General features: G+C 44.4%; 2 protein-coding genes across 2 annotated transcripts; both read right to left on the bottom strand.

The window, feature by feature from the left end:
• Positions 1 to 374: 374 nt before the first annotated feature.
• LOC112577398 lies at positions 375 to 9,640 on the bottom strand. Its single transcript, XM_025260463.1, has 8 exons — positions 9,339 to 9,640; positions 9,167 to 9,239; positions 8,596 to 8,880; positions 8,063 to 8,225; positions 7,120 to 7,798; positions 4,678 to 4,742; positions 3,660 to 4,161; positions 375 to 3,489 (listed from the first exon to the last, which is right to left on the bottom strand). The coding sequence occupies exons 1-8, from the start codon at positions 9,638 to 9,640 to the stop codon at positions 2,535 to 2,537; spliced, it is 3,024 nt and encodes a 1,007-aa protein (XP_025116248.1). The 3' UTR covers positions 375 to 2,534.
• A 4,883-nt stretch (positions 9,641 to 14,523) lies between these two features.
• On the bottom strand, positions 14,524 to 20,871 carry LOC112553442. Its single transcript, XM_025220659.1, has 8 exons — positions 20,718 to 20,871; positions 18,804 to 20,497; positions 18,133 to 18,332; positions 17,779 to 17,901; positions 17,181 to 17,353; positions 16,188 to 16,603; positions 15,833 to 16,028; positions 14,524 to 15,489 (listed from the first exon to the last, which is right to left on the bottom strand). The coding sequence occupies exons 2-8, from the start codon at positions 19,233 to 19,235 to the stop codon at positions 15,047 to 15,049; spliced, it is 1,983 nt and encodes a 660-aa protein (XP_025076444.1). The 5' UTR covers positions 19,236 to 20,497; positions 20,718 to 20,871; the 3' UTR covers positions 14,524 to 15,046.
• Positions 20,872 to 21,857: the final 986 nt, after the last annotated feature.

Here is a 21,857-nt window from a genome sequence, read left to right as displayed (position 1 = left end):
CATAATTGTCGCCCACGTGCCTGGTTTTCCCCTATTTTGAGCACCCTTCTCAGGTGTGTTAGAGTGACGATATCTATGAGAGACTTTGCGATCCTGATGCGGATTAATTAATTTTGCAGTGCAGCTGCATCTCTAAAAAAAGTACTTAATTGAGTCTTTAATGAGCCTTTCATGCAGATATATCTGCTTTGTTGTATTTCTAACCATGACTGCTATAAATCACTCGGATTGATTCGTTTATGGGAAACAACTCATCTTTCCTTAAAACAAAAGCATCAGCTGTGTTGCCTCCCTTGACAAACTGCGCATCTCCAGTCCTGTGCAAGCATCCGACTGTCGTAACACACAACACTACACAACACTACACTGTGACACACAACGCATTTATTGTCAAAATTTTCAGACACGGCTGTTATGTTTGGCACAACACAAGGTATATCACAAGATTTTGGTCACTAATGTAGCTTTTAGCAATAAACATAAAAATACTCTTAAATCTTATTGATTCTTTCCTAGTTCAGTCAAGTTGTAGTAAAACAAATCATGCACATTTACTTCCATGGCTGAGCAAGAAACTCTGAACTATGGAGTCAATGCAACTGACTGAGAGATCGATTTCAATCACTGCATACTCATTTATTTCTGGATAGAAGATACCTATGCTCTAACATCAAAAAATTTGATAAATCAGCGAAAAATCCTAGAAAATATATAATAAAATATTAAAAATTCCAATCGCAAAAACGTTTTGATATCTCGTTAAATTTTGCATTGGAATATGTATTTGGCAAAAAATATCAGACGACTTTAGTAGTTAATCGCTAAAAATGCCACAATTTACATTTCAGGCAAGTTTACAAAATAGGTCTACGTGTAGATACAGAAAATCTGCGGATGGAATAAAGAACTGTAATGACGACCAAAATGTGAACGATTTTCAGTAATCTTCTTGCACCTTCTTGATTAAGTTTGGAAACAGGAGATTAAAGCACCGTGCTGATTGTTGACCTAAGCCGCGATTGGAAGAAACGTTAAAATGCGTGAAAGACATTTTTTTGATAAAGAAAGTTAATATAACTTTCTTCATGAACATTTGTGTTCAGTTAGGCTATAGATTTTGTCAATGTGAAGAACTTCATCAAGTTAAAATTCACACACACGCACAAAGAGAGAAAGAAAGAGATCTGTAAACGTCTCTTAAAAGCATTTTCACTTTTTTAAAAAACACATTGTCTCACATTTACCCTTAACAACACTAAGATAATAAAAATAGACAAAATACCAATACAAAAAATATTAATTATGGTGATGATTGGATCTTTTCAGGGAATAACAAAATGGCATTTTTCTAACAGCCTGAGACAAAACAAGCAAAGAAAAACTTTGGCGGTCTGTCCGCTTTTTTTCCGAGGGTTATCAGACCCATAATATTCTTAAGAGACTTCTTGCAGGACACAAGACAAGAACCGCCACCGTTGGAGTACTTTAGGAATTGCTTTAAGTGGATCTACATTAAAATTGGGTAAGAAAATATATGTTTATCAAAGTCTGATGGGACAATGCATTGACAAAATACTGAGATCTCACTTTTTCATCACAGAATAGACGTCGAACTGAACAATAAAACATGTTATTTTTCAAATATGCTTGTGGATCTCCATTTGCATAAAATAAAAGGTTTGAATAAAGTAAACAATGTCATTCTGGATTTTGAGATGTGTAACGCGAAAGGTGGGAAACCTTGACGATCTCTAACAGTTTTATACTCAACCTTTTGCCGGGGATGGGATACGAAAGGACTGTAGAAATCTGGAAAAGGAAGAGATAACTGGTAAGTACTGTAAAAGCTTCCAATGCCCTACTTTGAGTAGTACTGCAGTCGGATATGAACATCCCGACATGGCAAATATGGGGTGGCAAACAAGAACACTGATATGCTAAACAAGAACACTGCCATCAGAAAAATGAACACAAAGACATTCTGAGATGGAAACAACCTTTCTGCCCTAGCAAGTATGAACACGTTTTATAACGACAGGCATGTTTACATGAAAAACGTGAACATTCTGACATGCCAACCATCAACATCCTGCGATGCTTAAAGTTCTGTATTGGCAATGGTAAATGCAATTATTTCGTGATCTATGGCAGGCAAATTGAGTTCTTAGTAGCGGCCTTGCCATTCCATAACCTGTACCCGGGGTAGTGGTGGCGGGGTGACAGGTTAAGAGACGACTGGTACTTGTAAGTTCCTTGTTGAGCTTCATGTTTGGATATATTTCCACCTAAAGAGCCCTGATGTCCGGTCCTGAGGTTGATTTACCCCAGGCACAGTTCTCGATGGTTAGCGAGGGCAGAATGAGACTGATCTCGACAAGCCCACATTTGTTCATTCCAAGAATACTGGTGCTGACTTCGTTCCCGCATTGATGAACGAGAGTCACTCTCCAGTCGAATGCTTTCTCGGATTGACATCCGAGTGAAGCCAGCACGTTTGAATTAATCTACTTCCGGTAGAAGATCTTTTGCCAACTTCATGGTCCGGGACGAATCACCCAGGAGAGAAGGCACTTGAGAGCTACCATGCTCTCCTTCCGAAAATTTGGACTCAGGATGGAGTAGATCAGGGGGTTAGCGGCGCTGGACAGAAAGTGCGACTTGAGGCAGAACTGGAAGGCCAGCTGCTCGGAGTAGCTGGTCATGGCGTCGGTCTGGAACCCTACTCCAGTCAGCGCCACCACCTGCACGGTTAAGAAAGGGACATAACTCAGCAGTGCCATGGCCGTGACGAGGCCCAGCATGCGGGTGGTGCGACCCAGGCTGCTGAGCGACACTTGTCTCTTCCGCCGGTACAACGACTTCCGGCGGCCACCCTGGTGCGTCTGGCGCGTGGGTCTGTAGATGGTGCTGATGGAGGTTTGGGAGGAGCTGAGCGAGCTGTCTGACCCCCGCCCACGGCTGATCGGCGACTGGGCGGCGTTACCGCCGCTGCAGTTGTTCAACTCTGACGATTGTCTCCTGGAAATCTGGGCTGGGCCACCCGAAGTCCTAAAGCTTGAACCCCTTCTCCTCCTCCCATGAGCCCCATGTCGAGCGTTGGGCACGTGCTCGCCGATCTGCGTGCGACTGCGCTTCCACACGACGCACAGGATGCGGGAGTAGAAGACGATCATGATGGAGAAGCAGAGGAAGAAAACAGCCAAAAGGACGGAGTGGAAGATCAGAGGGTACACCGTTCCCGCCGCGCCGTCCGAGACGTCGCAGGCCTGCCCCAGCACCCCGAGTACCCGGGTGGGCACTGTGCGGGTGCCGCTGAGCACCAACTGCGGCCACACCACGCTGAGCGCCACCGTGATGGTGACGATGACCAGCGAGCGAGCCTGTCCTGCGGAGTAGCAGTGCAGAGGGTTGACGATCTTGAAGTAGCGGGAGAAGGCCACACAGGTCAACGTCAGGCCGGCCGCCATGGTCGTGTAATATTCGATGAACCTTGAGAACAGACATATGTTTAGTTTACTTCCAATCTTTGCCTTCTTTGTATCGTGCATGCGTGCTTATCATCAGCAATGTTATCATCGATGTGTTATGACTTCAGACACCCAACCTCTTACCAGTTTAATGTTTAAAAGAACATGGCGTGTCGCATGTCTCATACCAACCTGAAAATCTTGCAGGCCACGGGGATCGCGTTGGTGTATGGGAAATACAGGTCAAAGATGTCAAAGGGCACGCTGAGTGCGCAGCCCAGGAGGTCCAAGATGGCAAGAGTCATAATAAAAAAGCTCCCAGCAGTCTTGCGGAAACGCGTCCTGTACACATGCAACACACACACATTGCCGGCCAGCCCGAAAGCGGCCAGGAAAACGAGGAAGACGATGATCGGCAGGTTGAACACCCGCCGCTCTGACGACAACTTTTCTAAGATGGCGGTGACGTTGTCGTCTGGTCCAGTGTCGGCCATCTGCTCGTCACGGGCGTCCGCGGCCGACACCGACAGGGAGTCGAAACCAGGCATGGTGAACGGCCCGCGAGAAGAGGCGGCGGCCATGTTACTGTCGCCCAGACGTCGTTGTGACGATCCCGGCGATGAGAACCGTCCATACGTCTCCTTGTTACGTCCGCAACACGTTACCAAGACACAGACGCACAGTGTGACGCACTCTGATGATTTGTCATGTTAGTGATAATGCAGGCCTGTTCGGTTCTGATAACCTCAGCACACATGTTGAAAATGTTCATCCTCCTGGAAAACTAATTTAAAATTAAGATTTATCTCTATGTTATTCAGTTTGGTATTATATCGATGTGGAAATCACTGGCAGAGGGCGTGATTTTCCGATACACTGTAGGAATATAAACAACAACAAATAGCTTAATCATTAAATGTACTTTGAGATAATTTTTGAGGAAGCTGTGTGAGGTGTGAGTATTGGGCCACACCGGACTTAGTTTTGAAATCGTCAACCTGACGTCTTCGATACAAACATCGACGTTAGAAGTGAGTCACACATCAAAACACATCGGACTGTTTCATGTTGCTTTTTGTTAGTCGCCAGCCTGCGACTACCAGCCGCCCAGCACGATTATTGCGCCACATAAAATCCAGACGAACATAAAATAATATTGTTGACGGGCTCCCAACACCCACAGCTTCTCTTCCTGGTCCTCTTGTCTCACGAAGCAGTCGGCGATGTCGAAGTCCAGTCACTTCTCTTCGATCACACAAAATCCCGGAAACACCGCTTGAGAAAATGAAAATTGGACCCAATCATGCAAATTTCATCATCAGAACTTTCTTTTGCGTTTAGAAAGATTTATGGTGTACATATTTGTCAAAATTAAATTTTAAAAAAGCATTTGTTCAAACAGTAAGTTTTAGGAGCCTCTTCCGTTATACTTTGAAACATGACCAGTCCAAAACAAAAATTAATTTAGTTCTTGAAGGCTGTTATCCATGTCGTTACTCACAAAGAAAGAAAGAAAGAGGCAAGGATGAGTCCTACTGTACCTCATGTGTCTACGCCGGCAACGAAGGGTAGGAATTAATCCATCGGACCGAGTCGAGCCGACAAAAGAAGTAGGACGCGAGGACTTGACATGCTTCTTTCCGTTGAACCAAACAGTTCAGCACTATGACGACCAACTCCTACTCGGCAGGGTCAAACCTCCATTCTGTGTGAGTGGTTATCTCCTCTCACGTGAGGCGCCACAGGTCGCACAGTGCAGTGACGACTCACTCCACACAAGATCCAAAAACCGTGTCGAATCCACGGGGATTACCCAACATGCACTGCTTCAGTCTCACATTCCAAAGCACGGAGGCACACCCGGTGGCTACACTCGTGACTTTTGAACCCCATTCTCAGCAATAAGAGGACTCAGGTTACTGGCATGACAACGACAGTCATAGCACGAACACTAGCGCCGTCAAGCCACTCACTAGAAGAACGCTCTTCACTCCAAGCAAAGTCAGAAGCTCGTGAGGTCACAGCCGTTAGGAAGTACACATCCCAGACATTGCGTACATGCATGCCTGGGCATGGGGAGTTAGTGGGGGGCGAGTGTGGGATGGGGAGGGGACCAGACCACTCGACCACCCCATATTACTTTTTACTTAAAACCTGTTTCCGGGACACGGAATATTCAAGCAGGGAGAAGGCAGGCCTCCCACAGACAGACCTGACGACTTTATGGTGGAGTTTATTCGCTAGTCTATAAAAGTTGCCGAATTTATGCCGCAGAAAAGGGAGCCTGGACCTCAAGATAATCAAATTCTGCAGGTAGGGACCTCAACCTCCGGACGACGTCAAAGGCACGGTCCACGGTTTGCCTTCATTATAGAAATTTTTTCATATTTTTTTCTGTTTTGTGGTCGGGGTTTTGCTTTTTTTGTGTGTCTTACTGTTAAGATATGCTTGAAGCATATTGTCAGTTCGTACAAACAAATCTTTTCGACAAACGATTCTGATTTACATTCAGCCACACTCCGCAAATAGCCAAGAATATAATTTTATTGAATATTAAATTGTGTTTTAAATATCCGTTTCAGTTGAAGTGAGTCCTGCTGCAATTCAGCCACTTAAAACGAAAAAAAACTATTTTTAAATCTGTGTGGGAGTGGAAACATTTACAAGAATTTAAGCAAGAGAAAACTCCCATCTCCCACAAAAATAGACGACAGGTATGTGGCAATAATTTTAATAATTTCTTGTGCTAAATATAGTGAAAGCACATTCCTTTGCGAAAAGTACAAGCATCATTTGGATATTTTATTTTTCGTTATTTCAGTCTGGGTCCTAGCACCTCGTTCTTTCTATCTTCGCTGCTGTTTGACTGTCACTCTATTTCTTTCTATTCTTATAAGTTTTACTGACAGTGAGGCAGCCAGTGATCTCAAGATTTAGGCATGTTGGTCTCAAAACAAATTATTACAATCACAGCTCAGAAAATCAGAAATTCTGTCAATCTGAAAATCAGCGATCGACTTGTCTGACGATTGTCAGGATTAAGAGAATATTCATAGGAGTGGAGTGCCGCTAGAATATGTTCAAGTATTGGTGTCTGTTTTCAATTGATCTCAAAACTTCTCAAGCTGGGCAACCGAATAATGTTCTCATTATTTCACCATTATGTAGAGGGGAGTAGACCCACTCGTCTTTAATGAGGAGGTCTCAGAACATTACAGGTGTCAAAAGTTTCCTAAGATCTCCCTTTGAACAGGTCGACATTGTTGTGATAGAATTTATGTCACTTTCTTTTGCTGATTATCATGTTAACTGTATCCCCCACCCTTCCTTTACCAATGTTTACTTATTAAATGAACCATAGTGATAGAAGAAAAAAAAACAAAACAACAACAACAACAAACAAATGAATGTAAGGAATGGGATTGTATGCGAGATGAGTTATGAGAATGACCGTCTGAAAATACTGTGTGTGTGTATCTCTCTCTCTCAAACACACACACCAAAGAGAGAATGAGAGAATTTTAAAATCGCTTTTAATCTTTTAATCTTTTAATCCGAACAGATGACAAGTTAGTTTAGCTACTCTCACACGCTTTCGCCAAGAAGTAAATTATCTCCATTTTATAACATGACAAGGCTCGTTGTCTGTCACGTTAGTTTTCCGTCGACATCATCTAAAGCGACCGCTTCCCCATTGAGCGATCCTGGGGATCCTGGGATCTTGGGGATCACGGCGAAAATGTTGAGCTTGGATGCTGCCACGTCCGGCTGTTGATTCTCTTTGCTGGGAGATGAGCTGCAGCAACAGCAGCAGACACGACGCAGCACCGCATGCAGCTTCATCTTGAACTTACTATTCACAAAGTAGTAGACGATGGGGTTGACGAAGTTGCTGAGGAAATAAGACCTTATGCAGAACATGTAGACGACATCGCCGGTGGACGAAGTGTCCCGCACGAAGCGGATCCCCGCGGTTCTCAAAATGACGACCGTAAGGTAAGGGACGTAACCCAGGACCGTGGCTAACGTCACCGTTGCCAACATCAGAGTTGTTTTGCTCAAACACAGTCGCCTCCCCCCGTGACGGCGAATGCCGGAAGTCGAATCACGCGCAAGTGCTTGTGGGCGGTCATTATTCCTGGCGGTTGGTTGCGCTGTCGTTGATTTATCGCCAGATGTATTATTGTTCAAAATCGATGCCTGTCTCTGATTTTCCTGCATTGGATTGTATCGATGAAATGTGCGAGCACGGTCAGAAAAGGGGGAGCACTCCAGGATATTCGCGTGAATCAGTTCCGAGTCCAACGGCGCATGCTCGACCTCAGCACGTGCTGACCATAACGAAGAGTTTTGTTCGAGTTCTAGAATTTCACTTTGATGGTGCAGCCCGCGTGATGGTTTGTTCGTATCGACACATGATTTCTCTCCCCTAGCACTTCCGCATGTTTGGCAATCCCTTTGGGAATCAGCTAGATTGTACGCTGTTTCTTCTCTCCCCTGATCGTTCACAACATCGCACCGAGCGAAGTGCATCGAATTTATCCTCAGTCCAAAACTGCTTCTGCTTTCTACTTCTTGTCGGCTCCCTTGCTCACTTGTCACGTGTTCTCTGACCAGTGCTTCGCAGTTTTCTCTGGAGTCGTCACCAACTGCTAGACCTCGAAAACATCTTTGATGCATCGCGTAACTGGGTTCCGCATCCTGATCCGGGTTCAAAGGTAATTCTTCGCTCGTTGCACTATCGTAGCTAACGTCTTTCTGAGGCACAACGGCCAGTAACCTGGGATTCAAAGTATCAGAGTTGTCCCCAGAGTTGCTTGTGAGCTTCTCGGATGTAGAGCCGCTATTCCTGTGTGTGGGGCTTGCAAGATCCATCATTTCCTTCGACTTCTGGTTTTGATTATCGGGGTCTGGTGTGCTAGAAACGGGATCTTCCCTACATCCTCCATAACAGGTTTGTGAGCCACGTCTGATGTCTATCCTTCAGCTTCGAATCTGTCCGTAAAAGTCCTTTTGCGAACATCCACATGTTCATTGACCTGGCATCCTTCCCCATGCCGATGATCAAAGGTAACCTGTTTTGACGATTTACTTTTCCTGTTAGAGAGTCTGTCCGAAGAGAACAAACCCTTTCGCCAAAGAACGTAGAAGATTCTACCGTAAAGGAGGCGTAGGCCGTGAAACACACTGCGAAAATGAAGCTGATGACAGTGTGGTAGAACAGAGAGTACTTGGCCGGCACCGTCGGGAGAATCCCGCAGTCTGTCCCCAGAACGCCATCTTTGTGCGTTGCTATGGTGATGTGGCCGTTCAGCACGGCCTGCGGCCAGGCCAAGACCATGCTTAAGGCTATCACTATGGCAACAACGACCTTGGCTTGAGTCGATGTGTAGGACACAAGTGGCGAGCAGAACTGTAACATCAGTACAACATCAAGACTCAGCTGCTCATATGGTAGCTGCGCGCAAGCACGCACGCAAACACACAAACACACAAACACAAACGCACAGACTCCTTTATTATACTCGCCATCAACAAAAGACTGTCTCAATCATCCTCAACGCATTTCAATGTCAAGGCAAACAAAATGTACCCGATGGTAGCGATCACGTGATACATGAAGACAGTGACCACAAGACTTAATCGAAGGTAGCGGTCATAATTATGATTTACCCGGAGGTGGCAGTCACATGACTTACCCGAAGATAGCGATCACAGGCCACACACAGCAGCAGCATGCCACGTGCCTCGCTCATCAGAGTCGTGACGGATCTGAAAATAAATCAGCAGCACCACCTACATTAGCATCATCATTGTCGACCTCTTCCATGCCGTCGTTATCGTTTACACATCACGGTAATGTTCTCTCACCTGTGGGCCCTGCAAAGAGGTATGTTGTCGTAGTCGTAAGGCTGCAGGAGGTCGGCCATTTCGTAAGGCACGCTCAGCAAGCAGCTGCCCAGGTCCAGACCCGCCATCACCAGGATGAAGATTGTGGCTGGCGACAAACGGGCTCCCGACCAGCGAGGGTTGTAGACCACCAGCACCAGTCCGTTGCCGACTACGCCGACAACAGCGACTACCGCCAGCGCGGCCACGACCACAAGGTTTCTCTTCCTCTGCTCGTCGTTTAGAAGCAGGAGTAGATCACCGCTGGCGATGAGCGTCGTCATGATGTCGTCTGTCGTCATCGAAGTAAGGAATGCGGTGGAATTCATGGAGTCTCCCCACGACCACGGTGAATGCACGTGGAAATCAGATGCCAGGAGTAGTACAGGGTGAGAGTTTTCCCTCTTGTGAGTTTAGTGAGCTCATGAGCACTGTGACTCTGTCCCTTCTTGTGAGCTCATGAAGACTGTGTCCGCATTCTTTTTTGTGAGTTCCATGAGTTCATGAGCACTGTAGCGGTGTTTCTAGTTTTGACTTCATGAACACCACGACTCTGTCCATTCTTTGGAGTTCTTTATGCACACGTTGACGGTAATCTGTCCTGTGAGTTCAACGACTTCATAAATTTCTTATTTACTATCTTTCCAATGCCTTTTAACCCTTCCACCTCCACCTTTCACAGAAAAAAAACTCAAACATGGGAAATTGTCTAGAGAGAAAAAAAAACTTCAGTCAAAACCTGCATAAGACTAGGGTTTTGGAAATGTAGATTTATTCCCTACATCAAGATACACTTGTTTATTTTCTTGTTACTAATGTCATCTCTAGAAACACGGTAATCCTGTATTTTACATGCAAAAATATGTTTTTAATCACGAAGAAAAACGCATTAGCCGTAAAGTCTGACTCAAGCGGAAAATAAATATTGTGAAATGACTGGCCAAGTTTATACACACTCATGAGAGAAAGAAAGTCCGTTCCATAATTGCAAATCTTTAAACTCTGGAAATTCTCACCTACACACATGACGATTGCTTTTTTTTGGTTTTTTTGTTTTGTTTTGTTTTTTTTGCCTCTCTCTCCCGAACTCTTAGATGATTATGATGATGATTTAAAAGATGAACTGGTTTGATCAAATATTTATCAGCGGTCGATTTATTCGAATACCGTAAATTAGACAAAACACTCGAAACTTCCTTTAATTGTATGGCTAACAATCATTTGCAAAACATTCGATTCACGATCCGAAGTTCTAAAATTCAAACGCAAACTCTTCCCTCGACAAATCGTTGCTTTCAAGCCCCATTTGAGGAGGAAACACATTTGCTATTTGCTGAAAAATAGAGTACAGAAATGTGTGTCGCAACGACTAAACAACCTTTGGACTGTGTCTGCACAATGATTCCAGTTTCGTGTACCGAGACTAAGATGTCTAGGGAAAGGTAACAACAGAGGTACGTATATAAACGTAAGAGAAAGATTTTGAGCAAAATGCCAAGTCATAGTGCAAGATTGTCGTTGTTTGTTTTGGTGGCGTGGGTGTGGAAGCGGATTGATAAAAACTGTCACCTGTGGGGATACCTGTAATCTCCAGGCTTGTTACCGGTTATCAGGTGTTTACCTTGACCACACCGCCATCTGCGAGTCTCTCTCGTTGATATTGCTGTACCTGCTGACGCAACATCAGGGCAATCTTGAAAACGTTCCCTCCCCCTCGAAAGTGGCAGTTAAGACTCTTGACGATGCACAACTGAACACAAATTTGTGGACAAAAATGTTCAAAATAACACAGCTTGCAGAAAACTTAGACACTTACAAATACCTCGACCATTTATTGAGCTTCACTCTCAGAGAGATTTTGCTTGGAGAAAAAAAACAACTTTACATTTAAAAAAAAGTGTTGGGGCCACCTCTATAAAAACTGGTTGTAAATGCAAGTGTAGTATAGTGTCAACCGTCAAAAACTTTGGTCAAGTCTAACAGGCTACAACACCTGAAGACTTCTCCACAGCTTCTTTATCAATTTATCTCAAAGTAGAGAGAAGGGCGCTGTTATCGCCCATCAATAAAAACTAATGATGGCACATCTGTGACAAGAGAAAAGCCTCTTATCTCACGTGTTAATGAAGAGCTTCTAAGAATAAACGTCTTGCATGTCTCATAAAAGTTGCGTGATGCCTAGAAACATTGACTCGAGCTAGCCCTTCATTACAAAAGATCGAAACACAGAGAAAATATTGCTCGAAATTGTTTGTTTATTTTTTAGCAAGTATCTGCTTCAGTAACATTTTATCATTATGCTTTTACCAACTGTAAAGTAAAGATCTGATCAGTCAATCACTCAAAATACAACTTACTGTAACTTTGTAGTATAAAATCCTCTATTTCAGCTTCCTTGTGGCGCCGAATGAGTTTTCCTAGTAGTTTGCCGTCCCCACCCGATAACAGAGTCCTCGGGTGGTCAAAGCTACCATCAGGATCATGAACAGAGGTTTGTTTCGAGATGCTGGCGTCGCCAAGAAACGGGTGTGTCTGTGTACGCAAGGGGCAGAGGACTGGCAGTGGATGGACGAACCGTTATTCTCCTTTTGTTGCAGGAGCGGCACGTGGGTCTGAGGATCACTGTTGCACTTCGTGCTTGATGGCGCCGTTACCTGCAATGACACAACTGTCTGCTTCCTTCTCTCTCGCAGAACAGACATGGCGACTCTCACACACGCCAGCTCGCGCGGGCGCACTTTTGAACGCTGAAACGTGATGGAGAGGGAATATTTCTTGTTTTGAAAAGTTGAAACATTTGTTCACCTGCAGCTGTGAAAAGTTGGCTATCTGTCAGTCTCGGTCAATGTAGGTCAAAGTCTTGGTCAAAGGATTTTGTTGATGGCAGTCATTGATGGACAATCAACATTGCAAATGTTGAAATAAGTAAATAAGGTTTAAAATATGAGAGCAGATATTGTAACTTCTTGTTAAAAAGAAGACTGAGTGGTCTTAAAGAGACAGAATGCATCTAGACTTTGCAGCCAATGCTCCAGTTTAATCAAGTTTGTAAGAGGTTGGCACCTTTGGCAGCAAAGAGCCCTGCACTACGAGAAAAACTCAAAACTTTTAATTACTTTTGTTAAAATTGACTCAGTCCCTTCCTCCCTCTCTCTTTCCCTCCTCTTTCTCTCTCTGTCTCAGTTCCCTCATGTTCTGTCTCAGTTCGACTCGTCTCGACTCGGATCCGTTCCAAAGGAACAGAAGATTTTACGGTCTCGACCACAATGTCACATGCAAGAGATGGAAGCCATGAGTGGCAAGCAGATCACAAATCCTCAGTCGTACACGCGCGCACACACGGACAGACACACATTATCTCGCTGTCCCAGTATTTGCTCCATTGATCAGGTTCACAACAGTTTTTGCAGCAAACACACACGTGTTCGATTGTTGAGATTGCACGCGACTTCTGCGTGTCTTTTGTGGTTTATATTTTATCTCTGAAAATGGCAGAATTCGAGCGCAGGCAACTAAGTCCGGCTTTCACCGGGACCCACAACAAGGTGATGCGAGTTTCTGACATTAACAGACATTGAGGAGCAAGAACACAGTGGTTACATTTTCTCCATCTTTTTTTTTCTATCCTGAATATACATCGTAATTTACGGTCGTACTGCGAGCAGATTTACCGACCGAGAGAAAACTCTACGCTAAAGGATCGTTTGACTAAAGGTTATAGCATTTCTTTTAATCAGATAAACATAAATAAATTTTTGACCACGTTTGGTGAAGTTTGTACATTGCGGTTACATAAAAATTTTATTTAAAAAAATCTTGTCATAATCAGTCATGTCAACATATTTGTTTTATCCTTTACACGTCTTCAAATCGAATACGTTGACTAATAATTGACATAATTCGTGTACGATAACATGTTATTGTCTGATGACGTGTAAACACACACGCACGCATGCGTACTCCCAAACCAGGAGTCCTGCTTTCTGTTTTCTCATTTATTAAGCACTGAGTGAAAAAATAGTTTCTATCACATGTCAACCGTATCACAGCAATATCGTGGCAGACAGGAAAACATCAGCGAGCCAGCTCCAACCTCAGTCCTCCCGGATGTAAACAGGTTTACGGCTAATGTGACTAACCGAGGGTTTATGTATAAATTACTGTTCGCAGATGAGCTGAGTCAGTGGTTGGCCAAAAACACTCTCTTTAATGATCGGGCTTTGGAAACACAAGAGCGCCAGAAAAGCGAATCATTGTTTGAAGTTCTATTTCTTGCACGCTCACTGATAAGAACAAACGATACGCGAACACTGGTCCTGGGTGTAACTGTGCAGCCGTTAGTTCTGTCGTGTAAACTAGAAAGTATCCAAATAAAATTCTCCTAGAGTAATTTAGTTTTTTACTAAATTTCTTGGATATGTCCAATAACATTTTCTGCGGACACTTCTCGAAAGTTTAAAGGACGTAAGAGGAGAAAGCTATCATGGCAAGTGTCAGACAGGGAGCTGGGGTTGATGTGTCTCTATAATTGTGTTTACGTCAACATATCAATAAACCTGTTTATGTTCCTCCCTCTCTTATTTGCATAGCTTGCCAGCGGTCATATCTGAAGTGGTCTCTCGACTGGGTTGATCATTACTGCTGATAAAAATGCTTTGTGCTAACAAAAGCAAAAGGATAGTTAGACAATAACTAAATGAGAACTTTAGCCAGGTTGAATGGACGAATTTTATCTGCATTTCACACTTCACCTTTTTTTTACAATTATGAGAACTTTTATGACTGGAAAGCAGGCCTTCATGTATGCCAGCTTGATTAGAAATTTTATAAACTTTGAGAAAAATATAACGAGAGGCAAGAATCTGCCTTTACTTCAAATCTACTCGTAGTAAGACTGACAGCAACTAGTCACGTGATTATTGTTCAACCTGTCTTAGCGATCGACTGCAGATATATGAGAGACCGGAGCTTCATGGTGTACATCGTTCGTTTGCATCACTTTGGTGAACGATCAAGTGTGTATGCAGCAGCAGAAAACCGTAATCAACAGTGAGATCCGACCTGACGTAACAAGGGACATAACCTAGTTTGCTTAAAACTAATCTTCTCTTGTCTCCCTTAGACCAGTAGACCGATATTTTCCGTGCGTTCTAAGATCTTGACCATATGCACAAAGAAGTGTTTGTTTACAAACAGCGAAATTATTTATGATATTCCGAGATTTTGTTGAATTTTGGTTTACATTACTTTAGATTAAAAAAAATATTTATCGAGATGTTCTACTGTATTTTAACATACTAGTCTAAAAATTTGGTTAAATGTGTTTGAAGGTTAGAGTCAAGTACTCACTTTTATTCACGCTAATAAACTGATTCGCTTTTCTTTCAGCTGTTTCCAGAAAATTCTTTAAATTCAGCCAACCTGACGGCTATCCTTTGCAAACAAAGAGCAGTATGCCAATAAACCACTGCTTATTTCCTCTCGCCTGCTCAATTTCAAACATTGCACTCTTTCGGGAAGCCGTGGAAGTGCCGCGAGACAAAGAGTTGGATGGTGGAACGAGATTGGGGTGGCAGGAGAAATCTCGTTTCACGATCTGGCCTGGCACATGGGAAGCAAAAGCATGCCTCGTGCGTCATTTCCGTTCATTCGACTAGTCCAGTCCTCCCTGACACAAAGTCATCTGCCCACTATCTGTCCTCCTGGAAAAAGAATCGCGGAGGGTGTCCGTGATACAAGGAGGGCAGGGCGTGGGAGAGGCTGTGGGTGTCCACAAGAGGTTGGATGTGCTTGTACAGCAGGGTGCGACGATAGGCGGCCGAGTGCTGCAGCTGAGTGTCGCGGGTGTGGACGGTCATCCGGACGCGAGGCGGCGGACCGAGGAAGACGGTGTCCAGGCTGCGCTGGTCCAGCACCGGCAGGTCTGCTGCGTGCTGCAATCCGTCCAGCAAGCCCAGCACGAAGGCGTTGTCCGGCAGCTCGGCATCTCCTGCAGGGCCAGACGGCTCGCGGCTGCTACCTGGGGCTTGGATGAAGCTCCGCACAGGGGAATAGTGGCCTGCCCCTGACACCGGAGTGGCTTCCCTTGGCACCATGCTGGAGCCCTCGGTCTCAGGGCCGCTGGTCGGCAACACTGAGAGACCGCAGCCAGTGAAATACGAGATTAGAACTGAGGAGGAAGGCTCTTCTATTTATATACATCATGGGAGTGGTTTAATTAAGACCAATAACACTAATTATTCAATTTCCAACATCAAACTAATTACTTGTAAAACGATTGCAAACAAATCTTTCAGTTATGATTTGAGAACATACCACCCCTTCAGCTTAAAGGAATCCATTCCCCACCCCCTTCACTCCAGTGTTTATAAGTGATGCTTTAATTAGGCTTTAACTGATACTTGAATGCAACTAGAGAATCAGAACGATAGTCAAACTAATCAATGGAATTACGGCAATGTCACTGTCAAGCCTACTTCTGACATCATCAAACAAGTCGTTGCCCCCCGGCAGCGGGGCGCTGGCGGCTGGGGAGGGTGTCGAGGGACCTGTAGGAGTCTGCCCCAGCACGTCGTGGACTTCAGAGGCGGTGAGGGAAAAGGGAGGGTCGATCTGGGCGAGCGCTTCCTCCACCTCTAGTTGCTGAATGTCCTTCAGCAGCTCTCCCAGGACCTGCACGGTATCCAGAGTCCAGTCTTGTGTTCGCCAGTGGCAATGATGATGATGATGATGAGGAGGAGGAGGAGGAGGAGGATTTATGATGACGAGGAGGAGGTACAGATAAAAATAAAATTTCAAAGTATGGTGATGATGGTGGTCGCATTATCTCACCTTTGAACGACAGCCACGCAAGAAAGGCCAGGACTGGCCCAACACGAGGCGCCTGACGAGGGCGTGAAAGCTCTGCCACAGCACAGTATCCTCCCTTGCCTTCCGCTTGTTGTAGATGCTGATGACGCGGGGCCGCGCTTCGCGGATCTTCTCAAAGAGCATCTTGTAGTGCGTGGGGTCCAGGTTGCGCAGACGCGCGTTCTTGCGGCGGGCGGACACAGGCCGCAGCTGCAGGCTCTTGCAGGCCTTCTTGAAATCATTGATGAATTCCTGGTACTCCAGGCGCGGCAGCATCTTCTGGAAGAACTTCATCCACTTCCGCAACAGTTCGCGTTGCCGCTCCAAGGGCAGGATTAGGAACTGCTCGTACACGGAATTGCCCTCGGGGTCTGAAGCGTTCTTCTTCTCAAATGGGGCTGCAAGATCACACGGACCTTAGAGTCACAGTCACAGTCACACAGAACCTTATTCAAAGTCACAGTATAAAGAACTTAAGTAATTGACCTTTTTTTCGCCGGAAGTCGTTGGAATTCTGGTTAGCACTTCACTAAAATGAACAACTTAAAATTACTTTTTACTCCTTTTCTTCACCCACGCTCTTTTCCATCTGGATTGCATCAGTTTCCGATTAAGGTCGAATATGAAGTTTTAGAGGAGCAATTATCTTATTTGGACTTGGTTACACTGAAGACAGTCACCAGAAACCGCCAGTAAAGATACTTCTCAAACAAGATTCGGTATGTTTTGCGTATACTTTACACCACTGGATGACATGATCTCAGAAACTCTTTCCAAAATGCCATCAAAATAACTTCTTAAGGCTAACTTTTATTTGTCTATTCTCGCGTACAGAACCACAAGGCTGAAAGAAAAGCGAATTCATCAGCTAAAACTTGAAAGTAATGACAGCCTCCATCTACGATTTCAATCTGTGACTAGAACTAAGTCGGAACATGCATGATGCAAACAAATCAAAAGGCATCCAGTTCAAACCTTTCTTTTTCCGGAAGGCGTGCTTATCCTGATCGGTGCCGGCGTCCCTCGCCCTGCACAGGAAATGAACTTTGCCGGAGAAGGTCACCTCGGTCCACTCGCTGGCCAGCAAGTGTTCAACCTCGCCGCTGGAGGCGTCTGGATGTCGCTTCTGCATGCCATGACGGTTCTCGCTGGACACAATGGTCAACTGAGGTCAATATCTATTTTCACCAGTTCGAGACAAGATCTAAGAATCTGCGCCAGATATAGTTGAGGGTGACTCGAAATGCAGTCATAATTCTAAAAGAACATCACCTGGCGATGAACTTTGAAATATCTTCAGCACTTGAACAGGGAAAGCTAAAAGTATAATGAAATTATTATAATTCTAGTTTAATTTCATGCGAATTATTATAGAGAAATGTAGAGTATTCAATAAATAAATTAAAATGAAGTCATAGGCGTGCTCGAGTGGTAGTCATCGTACAATTGTCAAACAGACCACTTTACAACTTTTACGCAGCGTGTAATGAAAGCATTTATTTGCACAATTCACACGAAAAATCTATCATTATTATTTGTCTTTTATGTTTCAGGCTTAAAGCAGTCCCCTCACCTTGCCCACAGCAGAAATGCGTGGGTGTCCAGTTCAGGGTTGGCCCACAGCGATTCCAGGTCCACCACCTTGCGGTTTCGCCGTCCAGATCCATTGCTTGCCTCTCCTTGCCGCTTGCCCGTGCTGTGTCGGAAACGACATGACGAGAAATCAGAAACTTGTCCAATGCTCAGAGGGTGAGAGAGCTTTTCTTAATCACTGAATAAACTAATTTCGTCCGCTTTGGCGTTTATTCAATCAATACAGGAGGATCGGATTTCGAAGAATACAAAAGACACGCGCGCGCGCACGAACACACACACTGGCAACTTAGTTCTCTAACCCGTGACTCAGACAACAAGGAGTCAGTCCTACCTTTTCCGTGCAGTTTGATCTTTCGACGGCCTGTCTCTTGATGCAAGGAGCTGCAAGCTAGCCTTATCTCTGTACACGTTTCCTGTTCTCTGGCCTTCGTCCTCTCGAGGAGACAAACTGGCCTCTGACAGCCAGCGAGGATCCGTCTTTGCTCTTCTGCTCGGCCTGCCTTTTCTTCGCCGCCGAGACCCGTTGTCGTCCTGAAAATAGCATATAAGGCTATTCTTGAATGACGTAATAGTCCAATCTGTCCTAAAGAAGTACTTTCTATACTGTATTACTAGACGAACAACACATGTAAGTCTTTAAATCAGGAGTGTTGGGGTTGAAAATTCGTATGTATGTATATTTTGCATTCGTGAGTGTTGAACTTAGTTGTCAGCATATAAATCAAATGCATCATTTAAAAAATGATCTGCTCCGTATGTGGCAGTGTTTACCAGTTCGAGTAAGTTACCAGTACATCAATTTTATCACGCATGCTCCTCAACAAAAACAGTGCTAACATTTATATACATACTGTCAGTGTGTCGAAATAGAATAGATACAGACTCACACTCTCCTCACGAATTGAATGAATGGACAGACAAACAAAAAAATGAATGCATGACAAATAGACGAGAAGAAAACGAACAAACAAGTGAATAGATATAATATCCTTGAAAACTCGCCTGCCTGGAGCACGTTCCTGTTTCAGCACAATCCCTTTTCCCATCAACGTAGTCAGCTGTAAAGCTCCCCAGTTCGCAGATCCGTTCGGCAGCTCGATCCCCGTTAGCCACCCCAGACCGTGGCTTCGAAAATCCTTTCTTCCCGTTCTCGCCGACCAGTTCTCTCTCTTCATTCCTCCGGTGCAAGTTCTGGCTGACGCACCCTTCCTTCGTCCACAGGCTGCTGGCCGATGTCCAGCGACCCCGGCTCCTCCAGCTCACTTTCAGGATCCCTTTTGAAGACAATGATGGGCTCCAGCAAAGGAGGACCGGGGCTGTCCTGCTCCTTCTCCACCTCACAGCCACCCGACTCCTGGCAGTAACATGCTGGACTGTCGATGAGGCGACCTTTGCTGTTGTTATCGTCGTCCTCGCTGTCTTCGTTTTGTTCATGGTCGTGACACGAGCGAGGTTCAGTTAGAAGCTCCACCGTGTTTGCCACCGGGGGTAACGTGCTTTCTTCTAGCACCGGCTCGTCCCGGGGATGCGCAGGTTCATGCCCGGCAAGATTCATCTTTTCTGTAGTCGTGAGATCCGGAACGTTATGTCCAGAAAACTGCAGATCAGGAAGTTCATAACTTCCATTGTACCTTTGTCCGTGGGTTTGCTCGCGAGAACTCCTAGTTCCTTTTGAACAGGATGTTTTGGTGCCTGGATTCATACCATCAGAACTGGACCCAGGACTAACGCTGTCTTGGCTTTGCTGTTTGTCAACACGCTGCGGTCCCGTGTTCGCCTGCCTGCCGACATGCGGCGAGGACCGGACCCTGACTTCCTGCAAGACATCCACCTTCACATTCTTCTGCGTGGATCTTTTTGATGGAAGTCGGAGGGATCGCTGGCTGCAAGAATCAGAAATTTTTGTCGTCTTTGCATTAAGGGATGTGGGAGTTTGCCTATCTTTTTGCAGGTAGAGTTTTCCTCATAACCCAATAGTCGTCTGGCATTTCAAGACTCTTGCAGGTCGAAGGTCGTCTGGAAGTACTTTCTTTGTCAATTATCTCTTGATGATGCGTGTTTGCAGCTTCCACGTCGACTGCCGGACTGCACATAGGTTTTGTAGGAGACGGTTTGAGAGAAGTTTCGAGAATTTTATGAGACCTTTTCTTGGCGTTTTCCTTGACCACACTGTTTGAAGACTCGAGGAACGACACAGACCTATGTCTGAAATCTTGAGGTGTATGATCACTATTTCCTTTCTCGTGCTGTAAAGAATTGTCTTTGCTGGATTTTTTTAGCAAGTCCCGGTACTGTCGTGCGTGTCAAAGTTCTCCGTTTTGATAACGTGCCGCCATCAGCAACACTGCACTTTTCATTTTCTTTACTTTGATTGTCTCTGCCTGGGATCGTCTTCGTCGTTTTCTGAGGACGTGGTGCGGGCGATTTGAGTTTGGACCCTACATTACAATTTTCTATATCATTGACCTTTTCCCTAACTTCGAGTGATTTTTGATGGCTGCAAGCTTTGCATTCAGATGTACACTTGCATGCTTTTACATCTACATCTTTTTTACTGTGTAGTATCGTCGATTTTTCCGACATTGTCTCTGCAGACTTAGAGAAACGATGTTCTCCCAAAGGTGTGCCACTCCTCAAGCGTCTAGGGAATATCGAGCCATACACTGCGGAGACCTCTTCTTCTTTGGAAGTCATTCCTACAAACACGTATCCTTCTAAGGGTAAATTACTAAAAACAAAAGAAATCAATTTATTTGTTTATTGTTTAAAATTCCTTTTTTCGTATTCTACAACATTAGTTGACAGAGGGAAAGTGCTTCACTCTATAAAAATCTTTTTTTAACTTAAAACCTTAGAAACACAAATCTCCATATCTTGAAAAGGTGCCCTTTAAATTATTTCGGAACACGTACATACCCTGAACATGGTGTTGTCGCACTCTTCCGGTTCATTCTGTCACAGGTCTCAACCTCTTTAGAAAATGGTTTTGTTTAAAGTAAACCAACATAGTCACAGTAAAGTTTCCATCATACTTTCTTCGACATAACCTCGAAACACTTGAAAGTCAAAGCTGAATGATCTCTCGAGAAGCTTGCGAAGTCTTCAAGCACATGAGGTCATTAGTGACGTATTGTGTAGGGATTTTTACGTCACATGCCTTAATGACGTCAAATTTTTGCTGATGCTGCAGCAGCGTTAATCAAATGTTTAACCTTTGACATTATGTCTGAAGATGTTTAGTTATGTAAACTAACATCGGGTTTAAATAAGTGCAAGCACATACATCCACACACATTCTACACACAAACACACGCACGCGCACACGGACACACTCACACACACACATCCAGACACACACATACACACACATGCACCCGCGCATGCACGCACGCACACACTTCACAAATACAGCACAAACATGTGTGTTAATTAAAAATTATATTAATTAATTAATAACACAAATATAAATGCATCGAAATTTCTCTATTCGCAATAGCCCCTTTATCTTGTAAATAATTAAAAAAAAAACCAGCCTTAACAGGTTGACATCGACCAATCAAAACGGAGACTTATTGAGCAATCCATGCATTTATAAACACTTCCCTCATTCGGGTAGAACTATCTACTTTCCATGATAATAGAACTATTCCTTTCCCATCATGCTCGTCCTTTTTCACACCCTTCCCTGCTCGTTGCAATATCATGTTTCTCTCAGTTCTTGTTCTTGTTAGTTGATTCCCCTCTGTGTTTTCTGTATTTGATTTTCATTCTTCTTTACTGTTGTTTATTCTTTTATTGTTCATATGTTTTTGTTTGTTTTCCTGTCCCTCGTATGCTGTTCATGTCTCGTTCTTGTTAACATGCTCATTAGGAGTGTACGTGCTTTACAAATTTTTATTTATTTTATTTTTCTATAACCATGTGTGTAAGTGCGCTCTTTCTTTCGTGCATGCGCTGGCGACTATCTCCGTGTGTGTGTGTACTGTGTGTGTGTTCTCTGTGTGTATGTGTGTCCCATTGCATAGCCCAAGCACTGCGTTAGCAACCTTTGATATT

The sequence above is a fragment of the Pomacea canaliculata genome, linkage group LG12, assembly GCF_003073045.1.
Source record: "Pomacea canaliculata isolate SZHN2017 linkage group LG12, ASM307304v1, whole genome shotgun sequence".
NCBI classification, from domain to species: Eukaryota; Metazoa; Mollusca; class Gastropoda; order Architaenioglossa; family Ampullariidae; genus Pomacea; species Pomacea canaliculata.
The sequence above is the reverse complement of the archived record's forward strand: the minus strand, read 5'-3'. Positions and strand labels throughout refer to the sequence as shown.